The 24,702-nt window shown below is 43.0% G+C and overlaps 2 protein-coding genes across 3 annotated transcripts in view; one reads left to right on the forward strand and one right to left on the reverse strand.

Annotated features, from left to right (window-relative positions):
• EMP3 (epithelial membrane protein 3 (MAM blood group)) overlaps positions 1-9,894 on the reverse strand; it is a 36,189-nt gene extending 26,295 nt beyond the window's left edge. The window contains exons 1-2 of one of the 2 annotated variants that reach the window (XM_083376534.1): positions 9,762-9,894; positions 5,735-6,104 (exon numbers count right to left, since the gene is read on the reverse strand). In XM_083376534.1, coding sequence (XP_083232660.1) covers positions 5,735-5,789 — 55 coding nt within the window. In that variant the 5' untranslated portion in view covers positions 5,790-6,104; positions 9,762-9,894. Of the gene's footprint in view, positions 1-3,317; positions 3,354-5,734; positions 6,105-9,761 lie in introns of those variants that run through there. The other variant, XM_083376536.1, reaches the window with a different exon arrangement.
• Positions 1,620-24,702, forward strand: part of ODAD1 (outer dynein arm docking complex subunit 1) — a 28,169-nt gene continuing 5,086 nt past the window's right edge. Inside the window, exons 1-13 of the mRNA XM_083376530.1 lie at positions 1,620-1,743; positions 3,376-3,541; positions 6,448-6,527; positions 8,560-8,659; positions 10,768-10,957; positions 11,867-11,989; positions 12,074-12,187; positions 13,019-13,086; positions 17,221-17,408; positions 19,007-19,132; positions 19,303-19,385; positions 20,622-20,790; positions 22,646-22,809. Coding sequence (XP_083232656.1) covers positions 6,461-6,527; positions 8,560-8,659; positions 10,768-10,957; positions 11,867-11,989; positions 12,074-12,187; positions 13,019-13,086; positions 17,221-17,408; positions 19,007-19,132; positions 19,303-19,385; positions 20,622-20,790; positions 22,646-22,809 — 1,392 coding nt within the window. The 5' untranslated portion in view covers positions 1,620-1,743; positions 3,376-3,541; positions 6,448-6,460. The remainder of the gene's footprint in view (positions 1,744-3,375; positions 3,542-6,447; positions 6,528-8,559; positions 8,660-10,767; positions 10,958-11,866; positions 11,990-12,073; positions 12,188-13,018; positions 13,087-17,220; positions 17,409-19,006; positions 19,133-19,302; positions 19,386-20,621; positions 20,791-22,645; positions 22,810-24,702) is intronic.

Genomic DNA, 24,702 nt, shown 5'->3' on the forward strand with positions numbered 1-24,702 from the left:
TTTTTTAATTCTGGATGGGGTTGCATTACCCCAGGCAGACCCAATGCACAATTTGGTTTTTCTCCTAAACTCTTGACTCCTGCTCAAATCATGGCTAGGAGACTCCTGTTCTGCACCAACTGCATCCTTTTTTGTATCATGGGGCCCTGTGTTTAGTCACTCGAGCCTTGGTCATTTCAAACATGGACTACTTCAGTGTGATCTACATGGGACTAGCGTAGAAGATTACAGAAGCACAGTTTTGAAGGCACCTAGGGTGGCACATGTAACACCACTATTACAACCGCCGCACTGGCTGTCAATGTGCTTCCAGGTGCAATTCAATTACCTTTAAAGCCCTGTATGGCATCAATCTGTAGGATATATGTGGGACTGTCTTTCCCCAATGGAATTGGCCTGCCCCACTCGTGCTGGCAGAAGGGGCCTACTGTGGATCCCATCAATCAAGGAATTTCAGCTGGTGGGATCCAGAAGAGCCTTTTCTGCCATGGTCCCTGTCCTTTGGGACATCTTGCCACAGGAGTGTCTACGGAGATTCTCAGTCATCCAAGTCATGGTTGTCCCAAAGGTGCTTTTTCAAAAGGCAACTGGATTTTGTTTTTCTGTGAAGATGTTTTGCTTCTCATCCAAGAAGCTTCTTCTTCTTATCAGAGAAGCTTCTTCCACCATTCAGTCGGAACTGAAGAAGCTTTGTGAATAAGAAGCGAAATGTCTTCAAGGACAAAGTCCCGTTGCCTTTTGGAAAAAAAATCTCTGGGACTTACCTTCAAGAAAAGCCTTAAAACTTCACTATGCGGACTGGCTTGGAGTCCTGAAGCTTTTGGCTGGAGGTGGTTGGTGCAGAGAAGGCACCACCACCTCCACCACCACCCCTCCACTCCAAACCCAGGATTTTTTATTTGTTTCAATTTTTTGCAATTTTACCCAGCTTTATATTCGTAACTTTGTTTTTATATTTGCGTATTTCATGACATTGCAAGCCGCTTAGCTTTAGAGTAACCACGAACTACGAGATGGGTGGCAAACGAATTTAATAATTAATAAAAGTAATTCCGTCATTAACTCTCTGGCACTAGTGCGAACAGAAAGCAAAGACCGGCTTGTGACATCTCGCCAGCCCAGCAGAAAACGTACATCACAAGTCATCTCTCGGGCACACTCACACATGTACACACACTCCCTCCCAATCAGGCGGAGGGTACAAGATGTCCCCGCGTCTCCACCAGGCTGCCTGCCTGCTCCTTCCCCCCCCCTCTCTCCAGCTGCCCCTCTTGCTATTTCCCCCCCCCCCCGCCTCGATCTCTCCGCCTTTGCCCGTTTCCTTTCCGAAAACCGTCTCCGTGGCAACCGGTTTCAGCGGGACAAACTGAACGAAGGATGTGGTTTTGCATGAGACTTCAGCGATGGAAAATTGCCATGACAACCCGCCCGCACCGCCCCTCAACTAGGCTCCGCCCGAGCGGGAGGGGGGGAGGAGGGGGAGACGAGAGTCTTGGAAGCGTGGTGGTGTGTGTGGGGGGGGAAGGAAGGAACGAAGGAGGGAACTGTTAGGCTCGCACATGCGCAGTGGGAGGGCGGGCCTGGGAGGTAAGAGGAAGGGCTTATATTGGGAGGGGTGGGGCCTGTTAGGCGGATTGCTGCGATTAAGCAGGGCCTACCGGCGTTATTTGTAGCCACGTGACTTTGCAGCTCTCCCGTGTGGCCTTCCAGGACCTTAAGGGCTGACATGTTGAAAGGGCTTTGGTATGAATTGTTAAATGGGGGTGGGGGTGCGACTATTCCCCCCCATTTTCACATGACTGTGTGGGGCTCTAGCGTGACCCGCTAGGTCCTTGGAGGTCCAAGTGGTCAGGCAAGGTCCGGCAGAGTCCCATGACTAGAATTTGGTGGGAGTCAGGCTTCGGGGTTATGCCAAGGCTCGGGACCTCCCATGAAGAACCACTAATTCGGCTTTATTGCACATAGTGTAATAGGAGCCTTCACAAGTTGCCAGGAACTATTGTGTTTTCAGCTATTTAACCTTTGGGGTCTCAAGCTCTGAAAATCCTACTGAAACGAGGACTAGGCTTGTGTACCCCCACCATGGGACTGTTCAGAGCCTGCTGATGGTGCAGCCTGGGCAAAGTTGCCGTATTATTATAATACCCCTGGTATTTTCAGAGCAGCTTGACTTGTTAACAACAAGGCATGCAAGCCCATAAGATTTGACATAATTTATTTAATCCCATTTATATCCCGCCCTTCTCCGAAGACTGAGGGCGGCTTACAATTTAAGCACAAACCAATGTGGTTAGCAATAGCCTTCATTCTATGTATATGCCTGCTTATTAGGGCTTTCGCCCCCCCCCCCCAAGCAGCATTATTACAAAGTTAGCTTATTGCCCCCAACAATCTGGGTCCTCATTTTACCTACCTTGGAAGGATGGAAGGCTGAGTCAACCTTGAGCCTGGTGGGACTCGAACCTGCACTAATTTCAGGCAGCTGGTGTTACTTAAGGAGGCATTAGCCCACTGCTCCACCAAGGCTCTTTTAATAATAAATAATAATAAAGTGGCAACCTCAACCTTAAGGCACTGCAGAGCGTGGAGGTGTTCTTATTCTGTACAGGAGTCTGAGACCGTATTTATGCGGGCATTGGAGGGAGATTCAACCAAAATGAACAGTGGAATGTGGCATGACTATAGAGAAGCAGAAGTCCAAGAAGGAAGTTTGGAAAAGAAAGTCGCCTGGAGTGAGGGTTAAATATAAAGCAAATAAGAAAAAGGTTTTGGGGTGGAGGAAGTATATCCTCTAGGTAGAAAGTAAAGAGAATAGAGCAACACCTAAGGTTTAAAAATGGTACAGTATTTGACTAGGCAGCTGTTATGTTGAAGATCTAGTGACAATTAACAATGATAAGCCTGAACAGGATGTTGGCATAACTTGAAAGCCTAGAACTTTATAGCATATAACATGATAGAAAATTGCAGGAATGTATGGAATGTAAAGTAGATGATGGGGATAGGAAATCAAGCAATGTATCACTGTCCCTGGGTAAACTTAAAAGTTTCTTGGGTTTAACAATAAATATACATTCTTGTGCAATCTTATTTAATCTTACTGCCCTTTTAACAAGTGCTGGAACTATGGCTTAACAGCTTTCAATCAAGCACCTTTTTTTCTTTTTTAAAAGTCAAGGGATGTCACTTTCTTTGTTTTTCCTTTCTCGCTGTAACTCATTTAACCTTTTTTTTAACTTCCTGTTCTGACCTCCAATTTTTAATCCATTTTATTTGGCTGGTGTCCCAAATTACCTGTAGATGAATAAAGGAATTACTTGCGTTAGTCGAGTATAACTTTCACTTTTTCTTCTTCCCCCTCCCATCTTTCATCAGGATTGGTGGAAAGCTGATGCATTTCTTGGGAGATGGTTGCTAACAACTGACTGAACAAAAGCAATGGTGATGTTGGCAGGAGAGATCAGAAGACTGTATCAGAGCATACCAAAATACTGACTGCTTAAATATTGTATATTTGTCATAGGGCTCTCTAGAGAACAAGGTACTTTTATTGTTTTTTTGTTGGGGAGGGAGTGCTGACTTAATTCAGGTTTCAGATGCTAGGAAATTATTAGTCTAAGGAGAAATGTTTGCGAGATAGTGATGAATGTGAAGATAAAAATGAAGACGGTTCTGTGGTTTTGAACTGAATCTTATTCAGGCAGGGATATTGAAATGAAACTGATTCTAACAAACTCCTAAATCTTCTTGGGCAAATAATTGGATGTTAGCTAAAGTTTCCTCCTAGAATTGCTTTCAGTAAAAAACAACCTTAGTGGAAGGGTGGAATGCATTTTGTATCTCATTAAAAGAATATTTTTGCTATATGGAATATTTCTTTTGGGGGAAAGAGGATAAAGCTAAGGAGCAAGAGAGAGAATTTTTAAACAGTGTTGGGATCACTGATGAATCCAGGTGGTCTTTCAGGTGGTTCTTTAGATAAATTTTGAGATAGCAATGGACCTAACTGCTGAAAAGGTATGCAGCTGTTAACTTTATCAAAAGTGGTTTGTCTTTTCAACCTTGCAGACATTTGCAATAAAATTGCTAAAGTAACTGTAAGCTCTACCAGTTCAACCAGTTCAAGGAACCTGGAAGGCAGACTTCTGTAATCTTGCCTTCCAGATGTGCTGGGATCACAATTCTCAGAACACCAAACTACATAATTTAGGGCTATATTCGATTCTGGGAACTGTCATCTCAACACTTTGGAGAAGAGAGAAATATGACTAGATTTTTCCATTATCTCCTATGCTGAGACTTGACAACAGCCAGATTTTAAATGTGGCATAACAATGTTACATCATGTTCTCTCACATTCAGGCTTACTCATATCATATAGGAAGTCTTGCCTTATCCTTAGATTGAGACCCCAGATTATGAATTTACCATTCTACCTTGCTCTGCATCAACTTAAGTCTGTTCGTCCCCATCCAGAGTTGTCCAAATAACCCAGTCAGACTCTTCATAGCACCATTTTTCTAGCCCATTGCAGTAATTTAAAGATTAATATCAGCATGTTGGTGATACCCCCTGCTGCTGAGTGACATTACCCAATGGCTTCATGCAGGTATTAAATAAGAAGAGAGAAAGGGCCCGTGACAGTCCATAATGGGCTCTGTTTCATTCTCTCCATCAAGATACTGGCTGTTCAGGAATAAGAAAAACCACTAAAAAAGGTGGCTGCACTCTTGCAGAGGCATATCATAGTGGTGTGGTATGGTATGAATCCTGATTCAGAGGCATACCGTGGTGGTATGGTAAGAACCTTGGTTCAGAGGCATACCATGCTGGATGGTATGAAAGCTGTGGGCAAATCTGACAAGATTAGGAGGGCGATACTTCTTCCTCTCAGTCTCATAAAAGGCTACCAGGCAGAGCAACCAATGCAATTTTCATCCCATACCCTGGCTTGAATCTTAACAGATAGACATTTAGTAAAGGTAAAGGTTCCCCCGCACATGCGTGCTACTCGTTTCCAACTCTAGGGGCCAGTGCTCATCTCCGTTTCAAAGCCGAAGAGCCAGCGCTTGTCTGAGGAAGTCTCCGTGGTCATGTGGCCGGCACGACTAGATGCCAAAGGCGCACAGAACGCTGTTACCTTCCCACCGTAGTGGTCCCTATTTTTCTACTTGCATTTTTACGTGCTTTCAAACTGCTAGGTTGGCAGAAGCTGGGACGAGTAACAGGCGCTCTGTTACGCGGCACTCGGGATTCAACCCGCCAAACTGCCAACCTTCTGATCGACAAGCTCAGTATCCTAACCCACTGAGCCACTGCGTCCCTTGGACATCTAGATAGTCCTTTTTAATATTTCCCCAAATAGAATTACAAACAATTCTACAGAAGATTTCTTCTAGTTCACATTATTTATACTCTGTCCTCTGCATGTTTACCTTTATTTGTCATTTAATGTCAACATGGAAGAAGAGGGTGCTTATGTCACTACTTTTGGTAAGCCTTTCCATTACATATAATTTTTAGCTGACACAAAGCAATCAGAATGACTACATTTACAAGTTGTGCATTCAGCATTATAGCTCTATTTTGGAAGAAAGCCATGGAAGAAAAAAAAACCGTTGAATTGAGAAGATGAAGATGATATTCAGTACATTGTACAAGTTAAGTTGTACTAAGTATCAGAAGCAAGCATCTGATGTGGATTTTCTTTTATAAGAATAGCTGAAATACTCACTTTTATGGAGTATCATTTTAAAGGGAAAGGTATTAAGTTGTTTCATCATTGCCATTTAAATGATAGTCATTTGTATTTTAATCTGCTCTTCCTCCTTCAGCATGATTGGCCAGGGAATTCTGGGAGTTGACGTCCACACTTAAAATTGCCAAGATTGAGAAGCCCTGCTGTAGACCAACAATTCTTAGTGGCTTAGGTAGTAAGGAGTCATTATAGGGGTTGTAGTCCAATGCTGTTGTTGTTGTTAGCTGCGAAGTCGTGTCCGACCCATCACGACCCCATTGACAACGTTCCTCCAGGCCTTCCTGTCCTCTACCATCTTCTGGAGTGTAGTCCAATAGCAGTTTGCAAAACTACACTTTGCTTGTCCCTAAACAAAAAAAAACAGGCTTGTGGTTAAGGCACATTTTACAGTTCCATGGTTTGCATAAATTAGTTTGTTACAGAGAACAAATTGGTTGAATTTGTATCACATGCCAAGTCATTAATCAGTTTTACAACAGTACTATGTAAATTTATTCAACGTGCTAAGCCAGATGTGCAACACATGATGTGCAAAACCAGTCCCAGGAAATGTTATGATTGAGCAGATTTGAATCTGGGGTTCCTTAATTGCAATTTGAGGCTTTTAACCATTTTTCACACGCTACCTTCATGAAACAGTTATTTTCAGAAAGTGATATGTTTCTGAATTCTCCTTTCTTTCTTGGCAGGTAGAAATTGAAGATGCCATTCTTCAAATCTGCCTCGAGCCTTCGTTCAGACAGTAGTGATGCAGACCTAGAAGGCATAGGTAATTTCCAAGAGAGGGAAGAGGATATTGTGGTGGTGGTGGTGATGGAGACCTAGAAGATACAGATAACTTTTAGGGGAGAAGAGGAAGTAGGAACCATCTGCACTGCCAGATTCTTCATTGGGATTAGAGATATTGGAGCCTCTGAAACAGGCCAGTAATATGATTTAAGTGTTGAAATAGAAAAGCAAGAAGCTATCTTACAGTTCACGTTATGGGTCCCCGTTTGTTTATTTTGGGAACGTAAAAATCCACTGGAGTAGATCAAATGTATTTAAATCACTATTTCGTTTTTATGATAATGATGACCTATACTGGGTCTCTAACAATTGACATTACTACTTTTTTTGCTGACTGAAAAATTTACATAGTTATATTCAGTTAGCTAATATCTGGATTTGGTGAAGGTATGGTCCAATTTTGCCTAGCTTACTGGGACAGTGGTTGTTCCAAAGAGACTGTCAGGCTGCAATCCAAAAGTTTTGTTTATCCTTCTTGCAAGCCATATCTTTAGCAGTGATTTGAGAGTAACTTTTATTGGCACCCTGCTGTCATTGAGTGCAATTCAATACACTATACTACAATGCAATGCAACACCAATGCAATGTAATACAATATTTTGGCACGAGAGTTGGATAACTGTCACTTTAAGTCACTAATGGAGAATCTGCCATAATAATTCAAGTTCCCCGTTTTTCTTTCCTGTTGGAAAGCTCTTTATCCCCATAGATCAAAAGATTTGGCAGGCAGTAGCTAAGGACTTAGAGCAAGTGTATTTTTGACATTTGGATTTACTGAAGGTTTCCCAGAATTTCATCGTCTATTTTATGTGCTGCAGTTTTTCTCAGTCTAAATCTGTTATAAAATATCTGTACCATCTTCATTTCAAATATAGCTTGACAGTTTCATAAAGGATATTTGACTGGAGGTGTTGCTGTGGTTTTGTTTCAGAAATGTTGATGTACTGCCATGGAAAGCTGTGAAACCTTTAGAGAAAAAAAAGGTTGAGAAAATGTAGGCTGTATAGTAAAGTGTGCAGATCTGCACAGCTAAAAGCTTCTCGCTGAGCAAACAATAGTGCAAAATACGGTGAGGAACAAAAATAGAGGCAACAGAGTCTTTGCATGTCTCCCCATTGAATCAAATGATAATACTCCCTTAATTTTTGATTGGAGGAGATTGGGAGCTCATTCTCAAGCCAGATTTAAATGCTGCCAAGGAAGCCAGCTTTTGAAAATGCAGGCAAGAAATAAGCTCTTTGTATTCAGTAAGAAAGGGGCCAAAGAAACAGAACCAGGGCACCATGGCTGTTTTCCACATGCCTTGGGGCATTTTGTGAGCTGGTCTTTAAGCTAGAGCTCTTCATTGTATATTGGTTTTGAAATTGGAAGTAAATTAAAGCAGGCTGAAACACAAAAGTCCTTGCTTAGCATATGGGGATAGCTAGGGGCATGAGTCACTGGTAGTAAGAGGACCCAGAGTGTGAGTCATTAAACTCTGAGTGAGCAAGAAAGTCTGCCTCTCCTTGACTTCAGAATTGTCCAAAGCAAGAAAGAAACAGGGGCAGAGAGATGGAATAAAGCATGTATCCAGCTCAGAATAGGAGCATAAAAACATTTCCCCTTTTTCTAGGCAAATATTTCACATGTTCAGAAGAAGCACCACCATTTTTATTTTCAAACAAACCCTACAGGGCCTTGATACGTTCTTTTAAATAAAGACAAGGCTTTTCAACAAGCCAACTTCTCACCAACATTTTTACTGAGATCTTTCTGGAAAAGCAAATTATATAATTTAACTTTGTTGGAGAAGTGCAACACCTTTGATGGTGATGGGACTATTGACCTCAGTGATCCCTATCCCAGGTGTTTTGTTCCAGGTGTGATAAACAGGTCTTTTGGAAGGATTCCTTCTTCACCCTTGGGATTGGGAGGGGAGGGGACCTCAGCAAAAAAATTACCGTACTGGGCAGTCTTCCTTATCACTTTTCTTTCTTTCCACTTGCCTGTCCGACAATATTGTCTTCCACCAGCTGAAGGCGAGTTGGCCAAGCTTCAACGCCAGTTCCGCCTTTTAGAAGGTGACCGCCATGCTTATGCCTTGGAGTCTCGTGAAACCATCCGCAGACAGATGTACGTGTTTAATCAAATATCGTTTTACCAGTTCTTCATTTCTCAAAACGATTGTGAAATGTTTGGCATGCATAGGGTGGGAGGAGAAGCTACTTACCCCTTTCATTTTATGCAAGAGTTAAAACCATTATAAGTTTATATTAGGGACAAAGTAAGAGAAATGGAGGAGGTCTGGAAGAGGCTTCTCATGATCTGTTATATACTTTTGAAATGTCTCGCTGTTATGTCTACTCCATACTTCAGAGCAGACGTGTCAAACACAAGGCCCAGGGGCCAGATCCGGCCCGCGAAGTGGTTTCCTGCGGCCCGTGAAGCCATCCTGGAAACAGTGAGGGAACGGCCCCCGCTGCCTTGGCCCTGACCCAGAGACCCTCCTTCTGCCAGAGACCCTCAGATCTGTCCCACTCCTGCCCAGGCCCCCATAGGCACCCTTGATACAAACTATGTAGAGCTGGCCCCACCCACCCAGTAGGCCATACGCACTCTAGCCACGCCCACCCAGTAGGCCACGCCCACCCAGGCCATACCCACCCGGCCCCCTGAGGGCAACCGCAATGCCAATGCGGCCCTCAATGAAATTGAGTTTGACACCCCTGCTTCAGAGGCATTGAACTTCAGCTGCTATTTTGGCATGGGGCTGTGTGGTGTCATCTTCGAAACACAAGTTCCAAAGGCAGCTGGAGTTTCTAGAAGACATTTCGCTTCTCACCCAAGAAGCTTTTGACTGAATGGTGGAGAACGGAACGATTTATGTGCCTTGCAGTCATGTAAGGACCTCATGGCTGCAAGGAACATAAATCCTTCCGTTCTCCACCATTCAGTCAGAACTGATGAAGCTTCTTGGATGAGAAGCAAAAGGTCTTCAAGGAAAAAACAAAGTCTAGTTGCCTTTTGAAAGAGAGCACCTTTGGGACAACCGCGACCTGGACGACTGATAATCACCACAGAGGTTTTGAAATGATAGAAAATGATAGAAAACCTGCAAAATCTGTTTCAACTGCCATTATTAGAAGTAGCATTAGAATCAGTTTAACATCCCTCAGAGGTCCACATTGTTTGTTTCCAACCTTGAACATTTTAACTTGATTAGCTGATTTCTTACCTTATTATTTTCCAGTCCTGCATAATTTCGTACTTTTTTAACCTCATCTTTTTTGGTTAGCGATGACACCCCACGTGCATTCTTGGATTTCCATCTCTTGAGCTCTCATTTCCAATGTTAGCTTTTGAAACAGTCTGGATACTATATGCCTTACTGCACGGAGAAGACTAAAAATTGAGACATTAAAAAAAAAAACTAGTTTCTCTCTTCCCTTTCCTTTTTCATATGCTGACCCAGATGTTGACATAATGCTGATGCCCGTGACAACTGCTATGCTCTTAGCAACGTATAATTGTCAATTGTGAATGCATATGAGTTGCTTTTATTTAATGCCATATGGCCATGAGGCTCACCCCCACACAATGCTGTATAAATATCCATCCATTTTGTAGGAATAATTGGTGTCTGCCATAATGTGTGCCTGCAGCAGAATTGTGCAGTATTGATCCAGGATTTTATCCGTCTTCATCTTAGCCCTTTAATCCAGTGTATTCCCAGAGGATCCAGCATTCCTACTGTCTTTCCTTTTCTTATTTAGACTACTTCATTTTGCCAACTATCAGGAGAATGTCCCTTCCTAGTTTTCTATGTAGGCCCTCATAAATTATTCCATCTTTAAGGGAATCATGTATTTTTATTTCCCTTGCTTATTTTACAGTGACAAGTCCTATCATCTCAACAGTCATATCTGCCTCAGACAATTATGCTCTCAGGTTTCCTAATGCAAATGTTAGAGTGGATTGTCCATGCTGGCTGCCTTTTAAATGCACCTTATACCTGAATTCCCCATTCACAGTTTGTGAAATACATGCTCAGCTGCAAGTTCATAGCTCTCCAATCATTCCTTGTCCTGTGCCACAAACTTTCTCGAACTGGCACTGCCACCACTCCCAACCAAAATTCACCATCATCATGGCCACGAACCTCCTGTTCCTGCCCGCCTGGCTGCATCTCGCCGGGCTATTTTACCACCTCTGAAAATCCCCACTTCATTTTTGTTGGACAGGGTTGAGGTCAAGCGCCTGGAAAAAGAGAACGAAGATCTACGATACAAACAGGCTGTGGCTGAGGGCCACGCCAACCAGAAGAAAGAAAAAGCCCAAAGTGAAACACTCCGATCCTTGTTGACTGAACGGGATGCCGTGAAGGAACAAATGATTAAAGAAAAAAAGCGGATAACTCGGCTTGATCAGGAGGTATAGAGAGACAGGATAAGACTTCAGACTTATTTTCCAAAAATGGGACGAAGCAGCGGGTTGGAGAGCTGGGATTCTGGGACCTTGGAAGGTTGATGTAGTTGTGAGATGAAAGAACAAGAGACACAGGCGTGTCCTGATAACAAGGTCTTAAGAGGCAGCGTGGAAATGTGTAAGATGGCCGTCTGCTACGTAGCATCCCATTGTTGTATTGGGTTTTCAGTTCTTAAAATGCCCACAGCCCTTTGGTCACATTGCTGAGAATTCTAGCAATTACTGTCCTCGTACATTAGGGAAAAACAATTACAGGTAGTCCTCCACTTACAACCAGTTGCTTAGTGACTGTTCAAAGTTAGGCTGACCCAAAAAGGGATTTATGACTTGGATCTGAAGTTCAAACAGTCAGGCCCCCTTCCTGGTCACACGATCGAACTTTGGGCACTTGGCAACACGGCCACATTTATGGCTGTTTGCAGCATTCTGTGGTCACGTCACTGCATTTTACAACGGTTTTGCTGAAAATCGGCACTTCTGGCTTTCAGCAAACCATGCTTGTTGCAGAAAAAAATGTAAAATCGGTTTGGTTGCAAGACTGACCGGTTTTATGACCATCATGACATAAGACTGTAATGGGCAGGCTTCATTATGGTCGAATGTCCATGGCAGATGTCTCTTTCACATCCAGATAAAGAAAACTGGAAATTGGTGCAGGAGTAAATGAATATAAGATTTAGACCTCTGGGTTAAATATAGGGATGAAGAATGCAGCAGGAATTGGCATTTAGAGCCCAAGATCAAAGAGCAAAAGAGCTGAGAGAATGTGAATTTCTCCAAATATTAAATTTCTTGGGTCTGAAAATAACCTGCATTTCACTTCCATTAACTAATTTCTTCTCTTGTTGTTAATAGATCCAAACCTGGGAGAACCGTTTGGCTGACCGGAAGCAGATGGTGGGCAGTGACAGCCTGATCCAGGAGCAGAGAGCCCATTTGCAAAGAAAGATTCAGACAGTAGAAAACCAACTAGATAAGGTAAAAATAGTCAGGGATACCCAGATTTGGTGCCAGAACTTGTGAGTGGTCTAAAGCTTTCTTCATTCCGCTCTCTGTTTCCAGATCTCCTCCGAATTCAGTTCTCAGCTTGTCTTGAATTCGCAACTACGTGAGGATCTAGAAATTCTCCGAGTTGGGCATGATCACTTTGAACAGCAGTATAAAGATTTACAGGAGGTAAAGCGAATTTTTTTAAAAAATGGTTAAATTTGTTGGGATTCTTAGCTAACAGAATTTCAAGGAAGACTGGAGTCATGTTATAAGATAATGAGGTTCTGTTAGAGAATTCTGGGATTCGGTTGCTTAGCAAGAACTTTCTCCCAGAATGGAAAGGTGTGATTGGCTATTTCGGTATTTTAAAACTGAGGTACCTAATTGGCAGATAAGAAAACCATGGGCTTAAAAAATGCAGTTTGGAAAGTTATTTTGGGTTATAAAGCTGAGAACATAATTTAACAATGAAATTCTGATGCTTTAAGTTACATTGGGTTCTGCATACATTTGCTGCTTAAAAGGTTACCCAGAATATTCCAATCTGTCAAAAACCCAAGCTGACCGTTGTTTGGTCACCCATTTCTGTAGTTTCCTAAATGTGAGCTATTGCATACATATGAAATTACATCGTGAAGATTACCTTGCTTTATTTGTTAATGAAAACATTTAAGAAACCTCAGATTACTTTCATTGCTGAAGATAACTTTTTCCATAGAAGAAGAAGCTTCTTCAGCTTTTGATGCCACCACAGATTTTCTGGGCACACTTAACGGGATACTTTATGCTTGTGGAATTACACCCTAAAGAATAATCATTAAGCCCAATTTCATTCTTGAGGTTGATCAGAGTTGAGGAAGAAGAGAATTAGGAAGAAAAATGTGTCAATAGACCTGTTGCTAAGTTGAACATGATGTTTTGGAGAGAATGGGCTGGGCTTCAAATAGGACATGGAGCTTTTATGCAGAACGGTAAGGTCGCGTTGCAACAAATGTTTTCTTTCTGTGTTTGTCTCAGGAACTGCTGGAGACTCGTAAAACGATTGTCAACGTGGTCAGCACCTCCTCTGCAGCTTATGATGCAAGGTTAGAAGAAAGCACTGCTCAGTCATTGTGGGAAGCCTGTCCTGGGATCTGCAGTAGATATTGCAAAGCGTTTATACTTCCACTAGTTCGTGATTGCTGTTTAAATGTCATGCTGCCTTCCCTTTTATCTGTCACTTTCACTTTCGCTTTATTTGAGATGGCTGCCTATCTCACCTGAAGTGACCCTAAGTGGCGCACATTACAACCAGGAATTAAAACATTTTAGAACAATAAGAACACACAAAACAAGACCAAAAGAGCGAAGATATTAACATACAATGTAACCAGCGTGCAGCCTCCCAATGGCCAGGGAATCCCCTGTCTTGCTGTAAAAACCACTTTTTGAGGTCTTTCTGGAAGGCTACAAGGGTTGAGACTAACCTCACCTCAGGAGGAAGACGTTTCAAAGGATGGGTGCCGTAGCAGGAAAGGTTCACCACCTCTAGGTCCTGTCAGATGGAATTCTTTTGCGGATGGGACCCGCAGAATGCTTGCCCTGCCCAGCCTGATGGGATGGGTAGATGTTGTACGGAAGAAATGCTCCCTCAGATAACCCTGGCCCCATGCCATGTAGGGCTTCAAAGGTCAGAAACCGCACTTTGATTTGGACCTGGAAGCAAACTGACAACCAATGCAGCTCACGGAGCACAGCTGTAACGTGAGTCCATCTACAGCAGTGTTTCTCAGCTTTGGCAGCTTGAAGATGTGTGGACTTCAACTCCATGCTGGCTGGGGAATTCTGGGACTTGAAGTCCACACATCTTCAAGCTGCCCACGCTGAGAAACAGTGATCCAGGGATACATACAATTGCCCATGCCACTGCATTCTGCACCAGTTGAAGCTTCTCGATATTCTTCATGGGTACTCTTCTCGATCCATGCATTGTGGCAGTTTCTTAACAACAACAACAATAATAATAATAATTTGGAAGGGACCTTGGAGGTTATCTAGTCCAACCCCCCCTCTCAGGCAGGAAACCCTATATCATTTCAGACAAATGGCTGGCCAGTCTCTTCTTAAAAACTTCCAGTATTGGAGCATTCACCACTTCTGGAGGCAGGTTGTTCCACTGGTTAATTGATCTAACTGTCAGGAAGTTTCTCCTTAGTTCTAGGTTGCTTCTCTCTTTGGTTAGTTTCCATCCATTGCTTCCTGTCCTGCCTTCAGGTGCTTTGGAGAAGAGCTTGACTCCCTCTTCTTTGTGGCAGCCCCTGAGATATTGGAACACTGCTATCATGTCACCCCTCGCCCTTCTCTTCGTTAAACTACACATACCCAATTCCAGCAACCGTTCCCTATATGTTTTAGCCTCCAGTCCCCCAATCATCTTTGCTGCTCTTCTATGTACTCTTTCTAGAGTCTCAACATCTTTTTTACATCATGGTGACCAAAACTGGATGCAGTATTCCAGGTGTGGCCTTAACCAAGGCATTGTAAAGTGGTATTAGTACTTCACATGATCTTGGTTCTATCCCTCTGTTAATGCAGCCTAGCACTGTGTTGGCTTTTTTGGCAGCTGCAGCACACTGATGGCTCATATTTAAGTGATTGATTAATTACTAACCATGCTTTCTGGGCAATTCAACCTTTTAATATTAAAAGGGGTTTTAACTGGGGTTTTATATGTTTTATATTTTTTCAGGGATTTAGTTTAATCTTTTTAATTGTTCTTAATTTTTGTATTGACGTTTTTTATGCCCTGTAAACCGCCCTGAGTCCTACGGGAAAGGGCGGTATATAAATTCAATAAATAAATAAATAATAAATAAAAGTGGCCATTTACATTATGTAAAATAACATTGTCTGCTTTGAGGTCACTGAAATTCTGTGCTCTCTTTACATATATGCAAACCATACTATAAAGATAATCTTGCATTGTGATTTTAGCTAAAGGTGACGTGAACACTGCAGTTTGCATCTGGTACCCTGACCTCCCAAATTATGAAATCTACCCTCGTTCTGGTGTTCTCAGTCCAATATTGTTGGATTTCCTGCCCTTCCATAAACAGAAGAACTAGAAACTGAGGCAGGGGTGTATATATGATGTATGTGTAAAACTCAACCGTTACGGTTTGTAAGTTGTGGCTTATTTGGTAAACATGGATAAGCATATCATGGCTCAGCATGAAGCCAAGTATAGTCTCACATTTGATGCTTTCTACCATCCCTTTCCTAATCCATCTCAGAACACTTAGACAGGCTAACAATATAATACAGCAGGAAAAGCCAGGAATCTGGATTCCCAAGTTCTTAAAAGCTGCTTACAGTCTAGTTTGATTCAGCTACTGAGAGCATGTCACTTAGTTTGCAGGTATATGGCGCATAACAATGAGGATTTGATTTTGCACACTTTAAACTAGTGTTAGGATTTTCCCCACCAAGCGTTAGAACTACAAGCTTAGCAGGCATGGGCATCTGCAGCAGGTGGGCAGTGACGACACACGTCCCTTGAAACAAATAGCATGACTTGTGTATTCATCTCAGATGTCCAAATGCAAGTACTCAATTGTGTTATATGTGCAGTGGCATCACGTCACACTTTGACATTGCCACAGCTCATTTCCGATGCCTGTGCTTGTAGACTGTGATTCATGACACGATCGATGTGCTTATAGCAAAAACTAAGAAAGCCGTTGAGAAGAATTCTAGCAAGTGTCAAGGGGAAAATGCAAGCAGTCCTACATAAAGCAGAAGTGAGATTTAGTTCTTGCTGTCTTTTTCACACTCGTGCACTGTAATGGGTCAGAGGCCCTCTGCTTTTATTATTTATTTATAAATGTATGTGCCTTCTCTTTTTTGGTTGGGAGAAGCTGCTATTCCGCTTGCTTTTTTTTGTTATTTAATGGACTGTTCAGATTTTACATTGTTTGCTTCTTATCTTTTCAAGAGTTCCACTTAAAAAGATGTTGAGGCTGTAGAAAAAGTGCAGAGAAGAGCAAATACAGATGATTAGGGGGCTAGAGGCCAAACCATACAATGAATGGTTGTGGGAACAGATATGTCTGGTCTAGCAAAGAGAAGGGCTAGGGGTGACATGATAGCAGTCTTCCAATATTTGAGGTGTTGTCACAGAGAAGAGGGGGCCAACCTATTCTCCAAAGCATCTGAGAGCAGGACAAGAAATGGTGGATGAAAGATGGTTAAAGAAACATCCTAGAATTAATGAGAAGTTTCCTGACAATGAGAATAATAGGAGGAACGGCTTGACCCAAAGTTGTGGGTGCATGACTGGAGGTTTTAAGAAGAGATTGGACAACCATTTGTCTGGAATGGTATAGGACACAGGTCTGCAACCCGCGGCTCCGGAGCCGCATGCGGCTCTTTCAGCCATCTCCTGCGGCTCCCAGTCCTCTGCCATGTGCAGTCCCAAAAAAAAAAGTGGGACTAAAAAAGTTCAACCAGTCAATTCAAATATGCAGGGTAGGTGCATATCTCGCCTTGGCTCCACTCTTCAGTCAAACCCTGTTCTGCGCATGCGCGCATGTACGCACATGCGCACACATTTTTTGCGGCTCCCAGTTTTTCCTTTTGTGAGGGAACTGGTTCCGAGTGGCTCTTTCACTTTCAGGTTGCTGACCCCTGGTATAGGGTTCCCTGCTTGAGCAGGGGGTTGGACTAGAAGACCTCCAAGGTCCCTTCCAACTCTTGTCATTTTCTGATTCTAAAACAAAACTACGAGGAAGAAAGGCAGACACTTAATAAGCAGGAGCGGAAAGGGGGAGAGTTTAGACTCCCGACTACTAGCGAAGTAAATGTTCAGTCTGCTTTATTTCATTGGCATTAGAGAATCCTTTCCCTAATTTCATCTCTTCTTTCCCCTCCCCCCAAGAATATTATCAGTTGATCTAACTGGAAGATCCCAAGCTGGATAAGCTGGGATTCAAATTTAGCAGAAATTATTTTTAATTGGACATACCAGGGATTCAGCCTGCACTCAAGTCTGTTGCGAGGAGGTTACGGGGCTAAAGTTGGACGAAGCTTTCTGGCCCACAGATGCCTTCAGCTTCTTTGCAAATGGGAATCATCTGCGCCCTGACCCTTACGAAGAGAAGTCAGGAGCCTGGATACTTGGCTCTCTCCACCTCTGTAAACCTTGCCCTTCTTTTTTTTTTTCTTATCTGGGATAAATTTAGGGATGAAGCTCATGCCCGCTTGGGCCAGCTGCGGGACAAAGCAGAGAAGGACTTAAAGCAGTATATATCTGAGATGAAAGAATTGGAGCGCTTCCTGGAGAACGACCGGCGCATGTCTGAATTTGTCAACACCAAGCTGCAGGAAAGGACCTTCACTGAAGAAGCGCTGAGAGCCAAGGCGAAGAGACGTGTGTATTTATTATGTACATCATTAGCAGGGGAAGGTGACTTTGAACCTGTAGAAAGCCAGCTGTGAAGCAGGAGGAATTCTTTGATTTAAAAGCAAGCGGTTCTGGCATTCAGCTTTCTGCACCTGGCTTCTGGACAACTGTCCCTGTTTTAAGTTGCTTGAAGCAAGCCATTTATTTATTCATTTATTAACTATATGTGCTGTCCATCTCGCTCTCAAGTGACTTTGGGCACCTTGCAGTGCCATAAATAACAGTATAAAGAAGTTCAAAGGTTAAAAGCATTAAAATACTTATTTTATTTATTTATTTATAAAAAATTATTGGCCACTCATCATCTCATAGGGCAGGGGTAGGCAACCTTGGCTCTTTTATGACTCGTGGACTTCAACTCCCAGAATTCCTGAGCCAGCATGGCTCAGCTTGGAAACTTCTCCCTTTCCCCTCAGCATGGCTGGCTCAGGAATTCTGGGAGTTGAAGTCCACGAGTCATAAAAGAGCCAAGGTTGCCTACCCCTGTCATGGGTAACTCTTGGGTGGCTTATAGTTACATCTTAGTTAAAACATAAAATGTTAAAATCAAACCTTACAACCTAAGGACACATGGAGCTCTGGTGGAGTGGTGTTGTTAGTCAATCAACCACCTCCATTGCGCTCTTCCCCCCATTGGGGGCTCCAAGCCAACTGGCACAGTCATGTCTTTAGGCTCTTAAAAAAAGACAGGGGTTGGGGCCAGCATCACATGGCGGCGGCAGGGGGGGATATATTGGGCGCTGAAAGATAAAACTTTAAAATGAGCAACAAAATGTATAAAAGACCAATGTGTAAACAGTTATGCGACCAATTATTTCCTCAAGTCCTTTTTACTTTTGGTACAGGGGGGCTGTAAAGGGAGTTCATTTGGTTGTCAGAAGAATTTTAGAGAAGTTTAGGTGTCTGTTTTTAAATGCACATATGGGTAAAAACAGTGCAGTGAAAAGAAGACGCAGGCTTCATTCACTTGCATAGATCTTAGAAGAAGTTTGCTCAAGATATGGGTACTTAGGAGCAATGTAAGAGTGGTTTAAAATCAATGTTCTGTTGTTTGATGAATTGGGAAGGCCTTTGGATCGGCTTGATACTGTTACTTGTTGATAAATTGCAGGAATTCGAGATGGGGATAGCTTGGCTCCTGTGGTCTTTTTTTGCAATAGCCGCATGACTTGATTTCTGTAATGCAGTGGTCCACATCTCACACCCTCTGAGAGACTTCCAGATGTTATCTAATTGCAGTTTTTAATAAGACAGAAGGTGGAAATGGTTACAGATGTGATTTGGGAGTGACCCTGTTAAATATGAATGAAAGCAAATTCAGATCGCTAGCACAGCACTCAGCAGCCACATTTGGCACTCAGTTTGGAAAAACGTTATTAAAAATGCATTGATGGAACAACCTAATGGTAACATCAATGTTTTGTATGTTCAGTGGTTAGAAGGGACAGGCTCCAACTGTTTATGAGCGCTGGAGAGTTGGGAGTTAACGCTGAGGGAGATTTAGCACTTGTAACATTAGAGGAGAACTGGGGCTCCTTTTATTTGTATTTTTTCTCTCTCAATAGAAGAAGAACGGAGACGGAAAGACAGTGAGGAAGAGTTGCTTGAATCTTACAGCAATGCCTTTGATAAACTCCTGGAGCTCACTGGCTCAAAAGATCTGAATATGGCTCTGGATACATTTATTAAAGGTGACATATGTGAATGTCAGTTAGTTTTAAAAAAAACAGGGATCATTTTGCACTAGGTGGTGTTCGCTGCCTCGGCCTACTGAGGTCGGCCGGCCTCCAGTGCCCCTTGGATATTTGGGCCCTGATTATTGATACGTTGGCTTCTATAACGTTTGTCCTTCCCTCTATAGATAGGGAAAGGAATTTTGCTCAGTTCACCTATGTCAATGAGCAAAACAGCCAGAAGGACCGACTATGGGAAGAAATTCATGAGGTGAGTAGAAAAGATGATCTCTCCTCTTCTTTCTCTTTTTTTTATTTTTAAGACGGGCAGTATTTTTTAGAGGTGATTGCCTCTGTGACTTTCTCAACCACTGAAGTGCTATCCACTCCTCTTTGAATTAGCAAAAATTTATAAATGCATATATGCGCATGAATGTATCCTGTCAGGCTTGTAGAGGTAGCAGTAGCAAGAGCTCTTAGACTTATATGCTGCTTTACAATGCTTTACTTTTCTCTCTGTAAGTGGTTTACAGAATCAGCATATTGCCCCCCCCCCCAAATCTGGGTCCTTATTTTACCTCGGAAGGATGGAAGGCTGAGTCAACCTTGAGACAGTCAGGATTGAACTGCTGGCACTGGGCAGAATTGGCCTGCAATACTGGTTTCTAACCATTGTGCCATCATGCCTCTATAACAAAGATGAGGGCAATATCAGAATTTAAAAGGATTTTTAAAAGTTGATAGTTGGTTGAAATTCATCTTGCTGCTTTTCAGCCCAAGGAAAATCTTGCGTTTAGATAGGACAAATCAAAAGCACATGAATATGGTGGAGGGAGTTTCAAACAAACAAACAGGCAGTAGTACGTGTGAAAACAGTCTGGGTGTTTTGATAGATCACAAGGCCAAACATGAGCCAATAGTGTGATGTAGTTGCAAAAAAAAAAAAGCAAATGCCATCCTAGGCTGCTTCAACAAAAGTACAAGAGAACTTGTCATTCCTCTATTCTGCAACAGGCCTGGAATATTTTAGGAAGCACAGTGTCAGACTGGAACATGTGAATGCAAGATGGTGAGGGCCTTGGAAAGAGCAATAGGAACAGTTGGAAACAATGGTTGATGTTACCCTGGATAAAAGAAAACTCTGGGATACCTGATAGTTACCTTCTGTACAGCCATCACGTAGAAGGAAGGGGAGAATTGTTCTGAATTGTTCTAGACATTGAGAAAGAAATAATTTTAAATAAGAAAGAGATTTTAGCTGGACATCAGATAATATTTCTTAATAGTAAGAGATGTTCAGCAGTGGAACAGCATAACTTGGGAGAATGGTATTTAAATAGAGGCCAGGCGGCCTTTTGATGGGGATAATGTCGTAATGGATTCCTGATCAAGGCAGCGGGCTGGAACAGATAATCTCCCGGGCCCCTTCCATCCCTGACAGTCTTATGTCTCTGCAGTTGGTAAAAAAATAAGAAGTCCCTTCCATCTTTTACCTTTGCTTTTCCAGCTTTGTCATGAGATCCAGGAGATTCAAAAGCGGAACGGTCAAAGGGAGGCCCAGCAGCTGTTGCAGCTCCACGAAACTGAGACCCAACAGGAGGAGACGGTGAAGGAGGCCAATCAGGCTGAGGAGAACCTGAAAAGGTTCCTGAAGATTTGGGAACAGCTTAAAAGCGGTGAGCGATGAGGGGAGAAAAAGGCTTACTAATGGTTGTGCTAAGTAAATCTGGATAATAATGAGCAAGTTTTCCTCTGAAGCTTTGCAGCTGGGGACTGGCTCTTGTCTCATGATGAAAGCAGCTGTGGGTTCTTTTTTTAAAAAAAAAAATTACTTCAAGAGTGCAATATTTTGGGGGGACCGTGGCACCTCTTGAGATCGTTGCTAGGATGATCACAGCCAAGTGTGGAATTCCAGGTCATCAGTTAAGTTACCAGAAGTCAAACTGGTGCCAGAGCTTCTCACTTGGTACCCTTGACTGCCACCTATTACCCTTCTTCTCCTTGACTTTTTAAAACTGATTTATGTGGAGCCCAGAGACTTCAAGACCAAAAGCTTAATTATAGCCACCTATGATGATGGGCAGCAAATATCAGGAGAACCAGGAAGCTTAATGGACATCAAAGGTGATGTTCACACGTTGGCAGTAATTCGCACGAGATTAGCTACCCGTGCCGTATTCTGCGTCAGATGCTGCACCCTGACAGCGAAAGCTGCGAGTCTGTGGAGATGTGTTATGATCCAAACAAGCAGTAGGCCAACATTCTTCAGTCTGACACGACCCAATATACTGAGGTGGGGGTTTCGCTTAATGCATCTCCTCCTTCCGGTAAATGATGTTTCCCCCAAAGATGGTCACATTCTATTTTTTTAGCACTAGGGGGAAAAAAGTGATGGTTACCCAGCTTCAGTAGTTACTGAGACAGGACCATGAGAAGGAAAAGAGGATAAGAAGAGGCTCAAGAGAATTGGTTTGCGACTGGCTGATTGTTCATTGATCAGCAGGAAAAACTGCTTGCTGAGATGGTATGGGGGTAACCTGGAGGTAGAAAGACACTTCCTTGTTTGAGCAGAAAGTTGGGCAAAGTAGATACAAATTCCCACTGGCTCCAGACAATATGGCCATGGAAATGGGCATTTAGTCCAGCTTCCAAAGGCCACAGTGATAAACTCATCTTTGTTAGTAGGCTAGGTATTTGAAGGGTATAGTGTCAAAAACAGAGGGTCTTCCCTCAAAACATGAAAACCTGATGGCCAGTTCCTTCTGACAGCATAAAAGAAGCCTTTTTTTCCCCAACACCACACACGTGTGCAGCTTGTAAGTTAAGCAGGAGACAAGCGGGCCTTTCAAAATTTAATGTAATTTAATTTAATTTTATTAGATTTATATACCGCCCTTTCCCGAAGGACTCAGGGCGGTTTACAGGGCATTTTAAAATCACACCAATACAAAATACAAAAGTTAAAAGACAATTAAAAAGATTAAATTATCCCTGAAAATAAAACCCCAGTTAAAATTCTCAGCCTGGGCCAGAGAGCTCAAAGAGCCAAGTCTTCAGGTCCCAGCGGAATGAACGCAGGTCAGGGGCAGTTCTGAGCTCCACAGGCAGCTGGTTCCAGAGGGGTGGCGCACCCACAGAGAAGGCCCTCCCCCTGGGTGTTATCCGCCGGCAATCTTTTACCGGCGGCACCCTGAGAAGACCCTCCCTCTGCGAGCGCACTGGACGAAGGGAACTTGATGCTGGCAGCTTCTTCTGTATCGCTTCTTTTGCTGCCCTTCAGTCTTCCTTTATCTTGGAAAACCAACTGTCCCACCATCCATCATGCAAATCCTAGACAGAAGATTGGACAAGGTCTAACCCATGGAAATTGGTGTTGGAAGCAAGTTTCCCCCACTGCACCCCACCCCCGGTGCAGTGCAGAGCCATTGATTAATTTAGGTGCAGGCAGAAAATCTCTAGCTTCTTTCTGAAGGACATGGCAATTAATGGCAAGCATCAGGATTCACTTTCCTTTTTCCCCCCCTCTCAAAGCAATTGAATCTCTCTTCTGGAAACTGGAGTGTGACCATTCCTCGCTGGAAAAAGTGCTGGGCGGGACAACAACTGCTCAGGATAAGAACGTTGCCATTTACTTGAGCATAATTGAACAGAAGGTCAATCAGCTGCTCACAATGTATTCCTACAAGAAGGCTGAGGTATGCAGACAGCAACAAGACTGGAGATGGGTCAATTCTCATTTCTGTCTGTCTGTGTGGAGAAAGTATTGCGTGGATTTTTTTTTTACCCACAGGTTAGGAAAAGGTGACTTTCAGCTTACTTTTCCCAGTTTACCCAACCTAATTTAGACTGCTATAACAGGAACTGGGGAATGTTTTATTGCATAAAAATCACCTTAGAATTTGCAGGGAAAATATGTGACTAAAGCTTTATAGGACCTGGGTGTCCAACTTTGGCAACTTTAAAACTCGTGGACTTCAACTCCCAGAATTCCTCAGCCAGCCACGTTCTGGGAATTGAAGACATAAGTCTTGAAAGTTGCCAAGGTTGGACAGCCCTGCTATAGGGTAATCTCTGTTTGGTCCCATGTACTCATAGGTCTACATAGATCCAATATACAGGTGAAACTCGAAAAATTAGAATATCGTGCAAAAGTTCATTTATTTCAGTAATGCAACTTAAAAGGGGAAACTAATATATGAGATAGACTCATTACATGCAAAGCAAGATAGTTCAAGCCGTGATTTGTCATAATTGTGATGATTATGGCTTACAGCTCATGAAAACCCCAAATCCGCAATCTCAGAAAATTAGAATATTGTGAAAAGGTGCAATATTCTAGGCTCAAAGTGTCCCACTCTAATCAGCTAATTAAGCTATAACACCTGCAAAGGGTTCCTGACCCTTTAAATGGTCTCTCAGTCTGGTTCAGTAGGAATCACAATCATGGGGAAGACTGCTGACCTGACAGTTATGCAGAAAACCATCACTGACACCCTCCATAAGGAGGGAAAGCCTCAAAAGGTAATTGCAAAAGAAGTTGGATGTTCCCCAAGTGCTGTATCAAAGCAAATTAATAGAAAGTTATGTGGAAGGGAAAAGTGTGGAAGAAAAAGGTGCACAAGCAGCAGGGATGACCGCAGCCTGGAGAGGATTGTCAGGAAAAGGTCATTCAAAAGTGTTGGGGACTTTCACAAGGAGTGGACTGAGGCTGGAGTCAGTGCATCAAGAGCCACCACACACAGACGGATCCTGGACATGGGCTTCAAATGTCGTATTCCTCTTGTCAAGCCGCTCCTGAACAACAAACAACGTCAGAAGCATCTTACCTGGGCTAAAGAAAAACAGACCTGGTCTGTTGCTCAGTGGTCCAAAGTCCTCTTTTCTGATGAGAGCAATTTTTGCATCTCATTTGGAAACCAAGGACCCAGAGTCTGGAGGAAGAATGGAGAGGCACACACTGCAAGATGCTTGAAGTCCAGTGTGAAGTTTCCACAGTCTGTGTTGATTTGGGGAGCCATGTCATCTGCTGGTATTGGTCCACTCTGCTTCATTAAGTCCAGGGTCAACGCAGCCGTCTACCAGGAGATTTTGGAGCACTTCATGCTTCCTGCGCAGACAAGCTTTATGGAGATGCTGACTTCATTTTCCAGCAGGACTTGGCACCTGCCCACACTGCCAAAAGCACCAAAACCTGGTTCAATGACCGTGGGATTACTGTGCTTGATTGGGCAGCAAACTCGCCTGACCTGAACCCCATAGAGAATCTATGGGGCATTGCCAAGAGAAAGATGAGAGACATGAGACTGAACAATGCAGAAGAGCTGAAGGCCACTATTGAAGCATCCTGGTCTTCCATAACACCTCAGCAGTGCCACAGGCTGATAGCTTCCATGCCATGCCTCATTGAGGCAGTAATTGCTGCAAAAGGGGCCCAAACCAAGTACTGAGTGCATATGCATGCTTATACTTTTCAGAGGTCCGATATTGTTCTATGTACACTCCTTGTTTTATTGATTGCATGTAATATTCTAATTTTTTGAGATTGTGGATTTGGGGTTTTCATGAGCTGTATGCCATAATCATCACAA

Source organism: Vipera ursinii (assembly GCF_947247035.1).
Source record: "Vipera ursinii genome assembly, chromosome: Z".
In the NCBI taxonomy this organism is placed as follows: Eukaryota; Metazoa; Chordata; class Lepidosauria; order Squamata; family Viperidae; genus Vipera; species Vipera ursinii.